This window comes from Gorilla gorilla, chromosome 4 (assembly GCF_029281585.2).
Source record: "Gorilla gorilla gorilla isolate KB3781 chromosome 4, NHGRI_mGorGor1-v2.1_pri, whole genome shotgun sequence".
Classification (NCBI taxonomy): Eukaryota; Metazoa; Chordata; class Mammalia; order Primates; family Hominidae; genus Gorilla; species Gorilla gorilla.
The window spans coordinates 99613612-99628019 of NC_073228.2; the positions used below are offsets into that span (position 1 = coordinate 99613612).

The following is a 14408-nucleotide window of genomic DNA, read 5'->3' on the forward strand; positions in this document are numbered from 1 at the left end:
AACTTAACTATAGGATATTATCAATTTATATTATCTTAAAAAGTAACATCCTGACGCTGCTGGTTTAGAAAAGCCACATACATAAATCATGTAACCACATATTTTCTGTACAATAAATATGTAAGTGTCTGAAAATATTTTTAAAACCACAAATCCAAAGTGACAGTTTTTTCAAGTATGTAAAGAGCTTAAAAAAATAGATAACTGTGCTTTCAAGTTTTAAAATTTGAAATTTAGAAATTATGTCTGATATTGACACTATAAAGAAAACAAGACACTATTTTTGTTTTATTTCAGAAAGTTCAAGTCTTTCCATCATAATTGAAGGAATTGCATGATCAATTAAATATTATCAGCATTATTTTCCATTAATGTTTTTAAATGCCATTCACACACCTGAGTGTTTGGAATTATATAAACATATCCATTAGAGTCTAGACTCATCAACATTTATATTATGCTTTTTCAACAGAATCGGAGATGAATCACTAGATAAATAGGTTACAAGATTATCTGGATTTTATGATGAGTTGGTTTGCCGAACTTTAGAATTCATAGGAGGAATTCAATCTTTGAATTTGATTTTTAACAAAAGAAAATTGTGCATTGTGCTAATCTACTTTTGCATATTACATAGAAAATGGCTATTAAGGCTTTATTGTAAGGGATTACAGTAAAAGATATTCTATTGTGCACCATGCAAGATGCAGAAAATAATGGTTTACAAATAATGTTAAGCAACCAAGGCAATAATGGTTTTCCTTTCATTCTGGTTTTCCCAAATTAAATTTTTTTTTTTTTCAGATTAAAATCAGGTCTGGAGGTAACAGAAAATTGCATTCCTAACTTAAAAACTTCAACTTCTCTAGATTCCTTTAGAAAAGGAATAAATATCGTTTAAAAAAATGTTGCTTTGGGTAGAAGTCTTGATTCATTGCTTCATTCTTACAGCTTTTTCTTTGCTTCCTTACTATAAAATAATCCAATGTTATTGTGAGGACAATCTCTGATTCAGTTCCAATGCTCTTGTATCTCCATGAGTTTTGGCATTGTTTACCAGCACCTACGGGAAATCACATACAGGAATGTTAGTATTTTGTTTATTAACAATATCTATATTTTGATTCATTGAAGCCAAGTAATCGAAGGGCGGCAGTCTTGAAAAGGCAATATCAAACTACACTAGGAAAAGTGACTCTGTGCAATCTTTCAGTCACTTTTGCAGATATAAATTGTTTAAATGAAGCTAACATCAGAGAGATGCACAATTCATTCAAATTAGTATAGATGCCAACATTCTGATTGCTTTTTTTTTTTTTTTTTTAGACGGAGTCTCGCTCTGTCACCCAGGCTGGAGTGTAATCGTCTGATCTTGGCGGCTCACTGCAACCTCCACCTCCTGGGTTTGAGAGATTCTCCCACCTCAGCCTTCCAAGCAGCTGGGATTACAGGCGCCCACCACCACACCTGGCTAATTTTTGTATTTTTAGTAGAGATGGGGTTTCACCATGTTGGCCAGAGGCTGGTCTCAAACTTCTGACCTCAAGTAATCTGCTGGCCTTGGTCTCCCAAAGTGCTGGGATTACAGGCGTGAGGCACTGCGCCCAGCCTGATTGCTATCATTATTAGCACTGCATAAAATTAAAGGTTTTGTTTGTTGGCTTTGTTAATAATACTGTCACCTCTAAACCCTTACTCAAAAAGACTACTTTATGCATAGAACTGTTCAAATGAAATTGCTCCTCTTTGAAACCACAGCTCAGGATCTAGGCTATAGGTTCTAGGCTTTATCAATAATTTTCCATGATTTTACCTATTTCACAAACTAGAAGATTCAATTTCAGCTGATCCTTCATACTAAAACATTTTTTGGTTGTTCATTGTCAAGCACTGTGAAGGGTCTGAGATTCTGCTCTATTTGGAAGCTAACAAGTTAGCCTGCCACAGTTCCATAGATACTGCCAGAAGATACAGGATTTTTAGGCCACAGAGAAAAGTCTTCATTATTCAAGGTACGGAAACAGCATGAGCATCAACATATTTGCCTCTGTTCTTGTCCTCTCAGCCTGTGACGTGGATGGACTGATATAGTTTCCCACATATGCAGTCAGTTGCATTACAAGAAGGGAACCCTAAGCCTAGGATGCTTAATCTTTTATAATGGACAGGAATATCTACCCTTTGTTCTGGAGGGAGATACTATCTCTGTCTTCCAAGGATGTTCACTATACGAATATCTTTGAAAAGATAGACTAGAACAAAGAGTAATCAGGCCTCCTGCTCACAGGATATTTAGAAATGCAAGAGATCCATGGCGAACTGTCTCCCAACATTCATATATGTTCTACCTTTTTGATTTGGAATATGTTGATTACAATGCCTTTCTCCAAGCATTGTTTTCTTTACTATTTCTTTCAGCTTTTACGTTTCACCAAAAGGTAAACAGTATTTCAAAATGCTGTAGGTACTGAAAAAGCTTTTCAGTGATTTTCATTGTGTTTTTAAAATTGTTGGCTAAAGCTATGAAAATTTTAACCCAGTACATTTGTATATTCTCTACATTATTCAAAATAATTTTGGATACATATATATTTAGATGCCAGAGCCATACCATGAGAAGTAGAGTAGAAACTGTCACATGTATTTTATAATAAAGGCAAGAATAAGGCAAACAATTTTTTTAAAGATAATACGAACATTCCATTAGGATTCTGTTACCTCTAACTCCATCCTATCTGCCTATTTGCCTCCACTGCAATGGCTGCAAAAATACAACTAACACCTAGCAGACCAAGGATGCTGCCAAATATCCAACATTGCACAGGACACTACCCACCCTCAACCCACACCTAAGAAAAAATTGTGCATTCCACAATCTCAGTAGGTTGAGTTGAGATCTCTGAAGATGAGAAACTCTGGGTTAAAAAGACTATAAGGGGTATATCATATCCTGGTTTCAGGAAAAGAGAAATATAGGCAGGCAAAAATAGTATAATCATTGTGATGTTAATACAAGACCAGTGACAATTCATGCATGGACATTCTCTCCTTTGGTTTACCAGCTGGCCATTTTTACTTAGCCTTGCTTCTTGCTTAAATACAGTTAAAACCTTCAACTTCTTTAGAGTCCTTTCTTTCAAAAAGAAAAGGAATGAATAACTATAGTTTTAAACAAATGTCGCTTTGGGAAAAAGTCTTGATTCATTGCTTCATTCTACGGCTTTTTCTTTGCTTCCTTACTATAAAATAATCCAATGTTTATAAAAAACTGGACAAAATATTTTATCCATCAATTTATAAAGAAATAACAACGGTAAATAAATAATATGAAAGAAAGTGTAGTTAAGTCGTTCCCTTCTGGCCAAAAAAGGGAAAGAAAATGTTGATTTTTGATACTGCTTTAGGTTGGGTTTAGATGGTCATATATTTGTATTGTTATAAACTTCACTAGGTAAGGGCTTTAGATCAGCAGTTCACAACTTTTTACAAACCTCAGTACATTTAATGGATGATTTTTAAACTTGTGATGTTCTCATTGGTTCAAAGATAAAGTCCTGCAATTAGACAAGCTCCTTAAAATTCTACCCTTCTCTTTCACTTAAAAAAGCTTATAGGAATGCATTAATAGAGAGATATATAAAAATATCCATGAATCTGTTATATTTTATTACTGAAAATAAAAAAGTAAAACCATTTGTCACCTCTGGTTAGTATCTAATTACTTACAACATGCTTCACAACTGATCACGATCCCAAGGTTGTTGGCACTCAAAAAGTGTCAGATTTTGGAGCATTTCAGACTTTGGATTTTTAGATTAGGGATGCTCAACCTGTATAGTTTCCCCATATAAAGGCATCTTGTACATATACAGGTTAAATCAACATTAAACTTTTTTTAAACACAGGTTTTAACAGTTCTGTTATTTATGCCAAAGAGCCCCAGCTTTTGATGTTCTAATATCGAAAGGAGAATGTCATAACTAACCCATGGTAAGATACAAACTGTATATTTAACCTTTAAACCATGTGCATAAATATTTCTCATTTTCAACAGATGTAACAGTAGACATTGTAGTCTTTTATTAGCCAAAAAATTACAGTTTTTAAAAATTCAATCATAAAAGTGAAGTAACTTTGAACAATAACTCTAAAACCCTTAGATCAAAGATAAAACATTTTAAATAAAATCAATGCCTCAAACATTTTAAATAAAATCAATGCCTTACATCAATAAGCTCATAGTCATCTTTGGCATATAAGTGTCTCAGTAGGTACCAACGTGCAGTTGATGCAATAGATTTGGGATACCCAGGCTGATATACCACTCTTTCCAAAAGACGCCGTGTCTCTCTGGAAAAAAAAAATTTACATTTAGTCCAAAGCATGCAAATTACCATAAGATATTTCCTATACTAATCTCACACACACATTATCTTTCTCATATTTTTGCAGATGTGGTGTCTGATTATGATTTTTTAATTCAGATAACAATAAAGGTAATAATAGTTAATATCTATTGAGTGTTTATCATGCACTAGGTACCATGCTAAATGTTTATACATATGGCTGTATTTAATGTTCACAACCTTATTAGGTAGGTAGTTATTATTCCCATATGGCAGAGAAGTAAATTATTCCAAGTTATTCTCATTCCAAAGAGAATAGAGAGATAGTCGCTATTTTATAATCTACTTTGAGTGCTCTACCTCCAATCTTTTTGAAAAGTAGGCAGAAACTAAATAAGTCACTAAATAATGCAAGGGTGATAAAGAGTGGAACAAGAAATATTCAACGTCTACATTACAGGCTATGTATATCATATCAGGCTTTTAGCATATGTTTTCAAGGATGTGTATGATAATGTAAACCCATGTAATAACAGGCTGATTTACAGCTGTGTTCTAATTTTTTCTTTCCTAATTTACTAACATCTATGACTCCAAAACTTCTGTACTGCTAAAAACAACATAAACCATTAGTATATTCAGAACTGCTAAACAGAAAGATCTTCTAAGTAGCAATTAGTTTGAAGCAGGAACTAAATAACTTGTCTTGAAGATGCTTTTGCAGAGGGATCACGTAGTAAGCACGTTGTTTTTTTCTTGGACTGCATTTTTATTTGGGCTAGGTTTTGAAGGCAATAAAAATTATGGGAGGTGTTAACAAAGATTATTGGGGTAGGGGGTGAAGGGGAGATAGTACTCTCTGTTACCAACACTGAGCATGAGCAGAAGTAGTTCATTAGGAAGTTTAAATTATAGCCTAAAACATTTCTTAGTGAAATTAGTCACACACAAAAATGGCCCCAAATAAATAAATGTTAATAAATAGTGCTGGAGTTGCTAATCAGCCATATGGTCTTAATCTTCCACCATCCCTATTTTGTGATGTGTCTTTTGCTACATATTTATATGTACTAACCTCCATTTCTACCGTACCTATTCTGTTCCAGTGATGTTTGCTCCTCAATCACTGCTTTACTTACAGATGCTTTGTATTATATGTAGTATATATTAGAACTAGATATTTTCAAAATATTAAAGTATTCTTGCCTGTATTTTTTACCCATATGATCTTTAAGTAATTTTCTTCAAATTTAAGTACACTTCTTCCAACATAAACATTGCTATAGAATTTTTGTATTTTAATCAGAGCAGCTTTTGGATTTTCTAGATAGGAAACCACATCATTTATAAACAACATGTCTCTGCCTTTTCAATATTTATTACTTTTTTCATAGCTTATTACAATAGCAAGAACTGATAATGTAGCCTTGTATTGGGGTCTTTTGGTTTTGTTTGTTTCTAGAACCCACATCACATTGTTGGTGCCTCCTAACACAGTGAAGAACAAAAACTCCAAGACCTTCTTCACTGGAAATGCTATCATGCCAAACCCCTCATGCCCTATAAATATGTATCAAATTGCCTTTTTAAACAAATACAAGGCTTTGTTTCTCCCTTACTGGATTTCTGGAACCAGTTCTTCCAAAGTAGATACAGATATATAAATACCTCCCAAAGTTTGTTAAATTGGTCTGTTACAAACTTTAAAGTTTATAATCTTTCCTTGATTATTTCCTAGAAAGATTTAAAGTGAAGAAGCATTTATAAGAAAAAGATGACGATTCTTCATACCTTGCCCCCATTTTGCGTTTGAATTGTAACAAAGCTTGTAAAAGAACAGCCAGAGGACAAAAGCAAAGCTTCAAGGCCTCAGTTGTAGCCTCTTGAACCAAAGATGGCCAGTGATCATTGGAAATGTTAGCCTATAAAAATATAAGACAAATATTAACTCAAAGATTTGGCATATTTATTTGAAAAGTATTCAATTCGATTCTTTTTCTTTTTTTTTTTTTTTTTTGAGACGGAGTCTTGCTCTGTCACCCAGCCTGGAGTGCAGTGGCGCGATCTTGGCTCACTGCAAGCTCCGCCTCCCAGGTTCCCGCCATTCTCCTGCCTCAGCCTCCGGAGTAGCTGGGACTACACGCGCCCGCCACCACGCCCGGCTAATTTTTTTGTATTTTTAGTAGAGATGGGGTTTCACCATGTTAGCCAGGATGGTCTCGATCTCCTGACCTCGTGATCCGCCCACCTCGGCCTCCCAAAGTGCTGGGATTACAGGCGTGAGCCACCGCGCCCCGCCAACAATTCAATTCTTATTGAGTACCTATTTGAGCAAGTCACCATATAAATAATACAAAGAGTATAATTACTACAAAGAGATTTAAGATCTGATCCCTGCTCTAAAGGAGCTACAAAATGGGGTAGACTGGGATAAAGGAGGTTTTCAAAGAGGAGATATTTAAAAAACACTAAAATATTTGTTTAAAGAAAATGCACTATTATACTACATAGGTGAATAAAATCTATCAGTCTTGTGTCTACCAAATATACAAAACTCAATTTAACATAATTGATTCTTTAACTGGTAGTGATAAATATAGAGTTCTACATTTCAAAAATTATCTAAGGAGAGAGGAAAGGCTGAAATAAAGTATTTTAATAAATTCCCAATATAAAAAAGTACAAAACAGATCAGAGATAAAGGTATTAAATCAAAGTAATCAGTACTAAAAACTTTTTAAAAATTTTACTTTATGGCTAAGATATTAATGTATCTATATATTACTTGAGTTACAAGCTTTATTCTCATATTAGGTACTGACTCAGAAATAACAAAGGTAAGTATTTCTGAAGAAACAGTAACAAACTAAAGTGATGAACACTTTACTGAATTATGTAAAGAGAAAAAAATGCATTAAAAAGTTTCATTTAAAAAATCTCAAATTTTGACGAAGATTTCATAACCACAAGTATCTAAAATATGTATTTAATAAAGTCAATATAGTGAGTCAATATATATAGTCTATTTCAAACACTAAATTATATAACAAAAATTAGAGCAATTATCTCTGAGTGCACTATAGGCAATAGCAATTTGTATAATCAAGTAAGAGGAAGCTATAATGAATGTGAAAATAGACAATAGTGGTTATGATGCATCTTCTATAAATAGTGGCTACTTTGGGTACATCTGACAAAGAAAGTAAGGCAAAGCACATTCTAATACAATTATTCTTAACATCTTATTAAAAACCAGTAACATAAAACTCTCACTGGATGCTTTTAATAATATACTCTCTAAATTCTATGAAATCATATAAAACACTCTGTAAAGTTAGCCCAAAGATGACTTTGTAAGGAAAAAGTTACTATATATACCTGGCATATTAAACAAAGTGATCAGAATGCACTTCTATTTTCTTTTCCTACTACCTGTTCAACATTTATTTGAGAGATACTTTTTCTGTGTCCCTGGATGTAAATTACATTAGGCCCCATGAGTCTTATTCCATTTTTCTTACATTCATCCACAAATAGTCTCAATTAGAATGTCCTCTTTTTTTTTTCAACACTTCAGTCTTTGCTGAAAAGTAATATTTGCACATACTTCCCTGCCCCGCCCCAATTCCCCTCAGCTCCCAGCATAGAGTATGGTTACAGGCAGTAGCGGGTGGCTGGTTCCTTTTCCCTAGTACTCCCAACTCCTGTGGCTAATTGTAGCTTCAGGACCCTACTGAAATACTAGAAATTTGCATTTAACTGGTGCCATTGTAAGGTGGTGCCAAGCTCTCCAGGGTTGACAGATATTTAAAGCTCTTTTTCTCAACCTGGCTTTAGCAGAGACTCCCAACTTCATGGGTAGTCTCTCATCTGCAGGCCCAGCAACATAAGCTGTGGGGCCCAGTGCAAAATAAAGTGTAGGGCCCTTTGTTTAAAAATTATGAAGAGTTTCAAGATAGCAACTACAGAACATTAAATCAAGTATGATGCCCTGTGTAACTGTAGAGGCTGCAAGCCCATGAAGCCAGCCCTGCTCATCTGCAGTTCCACTAATCTAGCAAATGTATTCTATTCTTCTCACTCTCTCCACATCCTCTAGCAATGTGGAAACTTCAGATTCCTTTCTGCTGACATCCCATCATCCCTCTAGGTGGCCTTAGTGAACAGGATCTAGGATAACTCCTACACCAACCCACTCTCACCACTGGCATTGCTCATTTCTGGATCTAACAAACTCTGAGAGTGTTGCTAATTCTGTCTGTAACAACTCTCCTTCATTCCTTCCTCCCTATAGCACAAGGAGATACTCCTGCCTACCCTTGGGATTAATCTACTGTTGACCATTCTCTCCCAGAAACATGGGATCACTTTCTAAAACGCTAGCAACTCTCCTCTTCTCTGTCCTAACACCTAAGACTGAGTGCCACCGTCTCTGAAACATGTTAGATACCTGTTTATATGCTTCTAGACACATGCTTCCAGGACCCCGGAGGACACAGATTGAAGCCTCCCTCTCTCTGGTAGGACCCCCTTCCTCAACTTTGTGTGTATCTGTCTGTAGAAACATGCCAGGGGGAAAATGGGTGAGGTAACAGCCCTCTCCAAAGAAATGTCTTCACAAATCCTTCTCTAACTCCACTCTCCTGATGCCTTTTTTTTTTTTTTTTAAGTTTAACTTCAGATACAGAGGATACACGTGCAGGTTTGCTCCATGGGTATATTGCATCCAGTTAGGGAGCATAATACCCAACAGGTAGTTTATCAATCCCTGTCCCACTCCTTCACCCTCAGTGGTCCACAGTGTCTGTTGTTCCCATGTTTATGTTCACGTGTGCTCAATGTTTAGCTCCCACTTACAAGTGAGAACATGCAGTATTTGATTTTCTGTCCCTGTGTTAATTCACTTAGAATTATGGCCTTCAGTTCCATCCATGTTGCTGCAAGGGACATGATTTCGTTCTTTTTTTTATGGCTGTATAGTATTTCCATGGTGTATATGTACCACATTTTCTTTATCTAATCCACTATATGGCACCGAGGTTGATTCCATGTCTCTGCATTGTGAATAGTGCGGTGATAAACACATGAATGCATGTATCTTCATGGTATGATGATCTATTTTCCTTTGAGTGTATACTCAGTAATAGGATTGCTGGGTCAAATGGTAGCTTTAAGTTGAGATATCTACAAACTGCTTTCCACAGTGGCTGAACTAATTTACATCTCCACCAACAGTATATAAGCATTTAAGCATTCCCTTTTCTCTGCAGCTTCACCAGCACCTGTTATTTTTGTTGTTATTGTTTGTTTGTTTGTTTGAGACAGGGTCTCAAGCTCTGTGGCCCGGGAGAGAGTGAGAAGGCAAGATCTCAGCTCACTGCAGTCCCAACCTCCCAAGCTCAGGTGATTCTCCCACTTCTGCCTCCCAAGTAGCTGGGACTACAGGTGCATGCCACTACGCCTGGCTAATTTTTTCTGTAGAGATGGGGTTTTGCCAAGTTGTCCAGGCTGGTCTTGAACTCCTGGGCTCAAGTGATCCACCCGCTTTGGCCTCCCAAAGTGCTGGGATTACAGGCATAAGCCACCACATCCAGCTTGTTATTTTTTGACTTTTTAATAATAGCCATTCTGACTGGTGTGAAATGGTGTTTCAGCGTGGTTTTTATTCGCATTTCTCTGATGATTAATAGGGATGAGCATTTTTTCATATGTTTGTTGGCCACTTATATGTCTTCTTTTGAGAAGTGTTTGTTAATGTCCTTTAACTGTTTGTTAATGGGGTTATGTTTCTTGCTTGCTGATTTACGTTCCTTATTGATTCTGGATATTAGACCTTTGTCAGATGCATAGTTTGTGAATATTTATTTCCCATACTGTAGGTTGTCTGTTTACTCTGTACATAGTTTGTTTTGCTGTGCAGAAGCTCTTTAATTAGGTCCCACTTTTCAATTTTTGTTTTTCTTGCAACTGCTTTTGGAGGCTTAGCCAAAAAATTCTTTGCCAAGGCCGATGTCAAAAAAGGTATTTCCTAGGTTTTCTTTTAGAATTTTAATAGTGTGAGGTCTTGCATTTAAATCTTTAATCCATCTTGAGTTAGTTTGTATATATGCTGAAAGCTAAGGGTCTAATTTCATTCTTCTGCAAATGACTAGCCAGTTGACCCAATGCAATTTATTGAATAGGGGAGTCCTTTCTCCATTGCTTCTTTTTGTCAGCCTTGTCAAAGATCAGATGGTTGTAGGTGTACAGCTTTATTTCTGAGTTTTCTATTCTATTCCATTGGTCGATGTGTCTGTTTTTGTACTAGTACCAATGAATTCCCTCAGTATTTGCTTGCCCTTCACTTATTTAGTTTAGTTTCGTGGGATATGAAATTCTCAGTCAGAATTTCTTTTCATTAAGGATGCTTCAAAACAAGAAAATAAAGAAAAGAAAAAAGAAAAAAAGGATGCTGAAAATAGGTGCCAAACTCTTCTGCTTCTAGCTCATAACATTTCTGCAGAGAGGTCTGCTGCTAGCCTGATGGGATTCCTCTGTATGTAATTTGACCCTCCTCTCTAGCTGCCTTTAAGACTTCTTCTTCTTTTGCATTCACCTTGGTAAATCTCATGCTATGTGCCCTGGGGATGATCATCTTGTACAGTACATAGCTGGGGTTTTCTGTATTTCTTGGATTTCTATGTCAACCTCTTTAGCAAATTTAGGAAAATTTTTGTGGACTAATATACATTTTCCAAGTTGCTCATCCTCTCTCAGGAATGCCAATGAGTTGTAGATTTGGTCTCTTTACATAATCCCATATTTCTCAGAGGTTTTGTTCATTTTAAAACATTCGCTTTTCATTATTTTTGTCTGACTGAATTGATTAAAAGAACCACTTTGTGAGCTCTGAAATTCTTTCCTCAGCTTGATGTATTCTTCTTTTAACGCTTCCAATTGTATTATGAAATTCTTGTAGTGAATTTTTCAGCTCTGGAAGTTCAGTTTGGTTCTTTCTTAGGATGACTATTTCACATTTCAGCTCTTGGATTATTTTACTGGATTCCTTGGATTGGGTTACAACTTTCCCCCAAATCTTGACAAGCTTCCTTGCCATCCAGATTCTGAATTCTATGTCTGCCATTTCAGTCACTTCAGATTGGTTAAGAACCATTGCTGGGGAACCAGTAGGCTACATTTGGAGGTACAGGGACACTCTGGCTGCTTGAATTGCCAGAGTTCTTGTGCTGATTCTTTCTCATCTGGGAGGGTTGGTGATATGGCTTGGATCTGTGTCCCAGCCCAAATCTCACGTTGAACTGTAATCCCCAATGTTGGAAGTGGGGCCTGGTGGGAGGTGATTGGATCATGGAGGCGGAGTTCTCATGAATAGTTTAGCACCATTCCCCCTTGGTACTATACACTGACTGAGTTCTCAAGAGATCTGGTTTTCAAAAGTTTGTGGTACATCCCCCCTCTCTCTCTTGCTCCTGCTCTGACCATGTAAGACGTGCCTGCTTCCCCTTTGCCTTCCACCATGATTGTAAGTTTCCTGAGGTCTCCCCAGAAGCAGAAGCCGCTATGCTTACCATACAGCCTGTGGAACTATGAGCCAATTAAAACTCTTCTGTTTATAAATGACCCTATCTCAGGTATTTCTTTATAGCAATGCAACAGACGAATACAGTTGGTGTTCCTTTAACTGTGGTATAAATTGAGTATAGTCAGTTGGCTTATTTCTGGATGCTTCCAAAGAGCCAGGGCTCTGTACAGGATCTTTATATGAAGGTGAATTCTTGCACTTGGTTTCACAGGCGTATACATTAGCAAGATAATTTTTGGTGTTGTAGTTTGGGCTGCAATCCAGTAGATAGATAGTGCATAAGAGTAACGGTGGGTAACTAGGCTAACACTTAGCCACATGGCTCTTCTGTACTTCTTCACATTCACAGGCATGCTCTTCAGTGGCGATGGCGGGGACAGGATAGAAAGGACCCCCTCACCAGCTCTGCTCCAGGGCCTTAGGGGAAGCCCCCTCTGATCATTCACTCCATGCCCACATTACTTTTGTTAGGTGATTTGGGTTGCGGGGTCCCCTTGTGCAGGGACTATGACAGGGAGATATGCCAAAACTTTTCTGGACTGGCCCTGCAAAGGGAGGCATGCCCCACTCTTGTCCTTGCCCAGGAACCCATGCATCTCACCCCTCTTAGCTCTTGAGGGTAGGGGCTCCTCCCCAACTCAAGTGCCAGCCACAGATCTCAGCTCTGTACTCCTAAGTTGAATGCCGCAGCCCTGGGGGCACTGGAATGTCCCATGGCTCAAGGCTGAGTTCAGGTTATACTGGAGGATTCTATATGCTACAGCAATCTATCTTGATCTGATATCTCACTTTGGAATCTGATATCTAGTATCTTAGCCAACTTGTCAATTTTACATCCAGATCACATATTATCACATACAATAAAACTTTCAAATAAAGACTTTTATAAATGTCTTATTTTAATATATCCATCCTCCCCATACTGCCAGCTGTTTACCATAGAAATATGGCATACCTTTTATTCCTTTATAATTATTGGATGTCAAATGTTTTTTCAAGAACAAATTGGATTGATAGCACTTTAAGGTTTACAAAGGCACGTGTAAACATTCCTTCATTATTCAAACAATGCCACAAGAAGGTAAAATAGGTATTCTGATCTCCACTACTAAGGGCTTTAAACAGTTTAACTGGCTGACGGTTTCACAGGTAGTAAATGGCAGAACCAGAACATGGGCTCTTAGAGAAAATACTTCCGTGGTGTAGTACAGGTAAAGGTGGGGTGGGGGATTCGGGGGGACAGGTATACATGGGTATTACTGAACTGCAAGCTAATTTCTTCATCTGTCAGATAGGGTTATTGTGATTATTAAATAAGTTAATAAGAGTAAAGCACTTATAACAGAACCTAGAGCAGACTAAGTGCTATAGTTCGCTATTATTAAAACTATTATTAATTTGTTCTATTCCAGGTCAGATTTAATTTCCCAGCATTAATAAAAATCAATAAATAATACTGAAAAGTAACAAGTAATAAGTTATGCTAAAAGAGTGTCTACTTCTCCAGTTCACAAATTGAAGGGCATGTTATAGGTACTATGTGCAGCTTCTGTGGCTCACCAGTTACCAAGGTCAAAGACCTTTGCTATATACAAATATGGGGCAAACAAAACAAAATAGTGAACTACAATTAGTTGGCCACATTATTATTATTTGTCCATTCATTCAAAACTATTTATAGAGAACCCCCTATGCACAAGGCAGACTGACAGAGCAAGGAAGCAAAAATGAACAGAAATAGCCCCTGACATAAGAATCTCTTAAATGTGCTCTACAGTAATGGCACCAAAGCCAAAAAAAAGGCCTAATTCTACATTTCATTATCAAATGCCTAGTTAAAGTGAATAACTAACATTCTCATGGATTACTATGGTAAAAACAAGAGTTACTTTAGGGCTGTCTAGGATAATTTCTTCTAACCATGTCAAACCAAAAGAATAACAATTTAACTTTTAATTACAAAATAATAAGGAACGACAAAAAAATCCAAACACTATCAAAAGATATAAAATGAAAAATTCTCCTCTACCATCCTTTAAAACCCCCAGTCCCCTTCTCCAAATAACTGCCATTATATTTCTTATATATGTTTCCATATAATTATATCTTCGTGCTTTAAGCATATGCACAAACACCCATGGTGTATTTAGAGATATACATTCTTAAAAATTCATACCACATATATGAACACTCCATTAGAATTATATCATACATCCTGCTCTGCAGTTTGCCCTCACTCCCACTTAAACATGTATCTTGACAAATTTTCCCTACCAGCATGTAAAACTTTCAGATTCATATACGTAAACTGGTATCAGAAAATAGCTTGTTAGGTCGTAAGTTACTAGAAATCCCTCTTAGAGAATGTTGAAATGAGAATGACCGAAATGTTCACTATTAACATTTTTGTCACAGTTGAGTAGTTAAATTTAATTCCAATACAATTTGTTTCACCAAGAAACAAAAATGTATATCCTAAT

At 36.5% G+C, this 14408-nt stretch overlaps 1 protein-coding gene across 2 annotated transcripts in view; it reads right to left on the minus strand.

Annotated features, from left to right (window-relative positions):
• Positions 1 to 275: 275 nt before the first annotated feature.
• The window catches only part of SKIC3 (SKI3 subunit of superkiller complex), a 91055-nt gene continuing 76922 nt past the window's right edge, over positions 276 to 14408 (minus strand). For both annotated transcript variants that reach the window (XM_031011111.3, XM_031011110.3), the window contains exons 41-43: positions 6138 to 6268; positions 4227 to 4350; positions 276 to 1063 (exon numbers count right to left, since the gene is read on the minus strand). In XM_031011111.3, coding sequence (XP_030866971.2) covers positions 989 to 1063; positions 4227 to 4350; positions 6138 to 6268 — 330 coding nt within the window. In that variant the 3' untranslated portion in view covers positions 276 to 988. The remainder of the gene's footprint in view (positions 1064 to 4226; positions 4351 to 6137; positions 6269 to 14408) is intronic.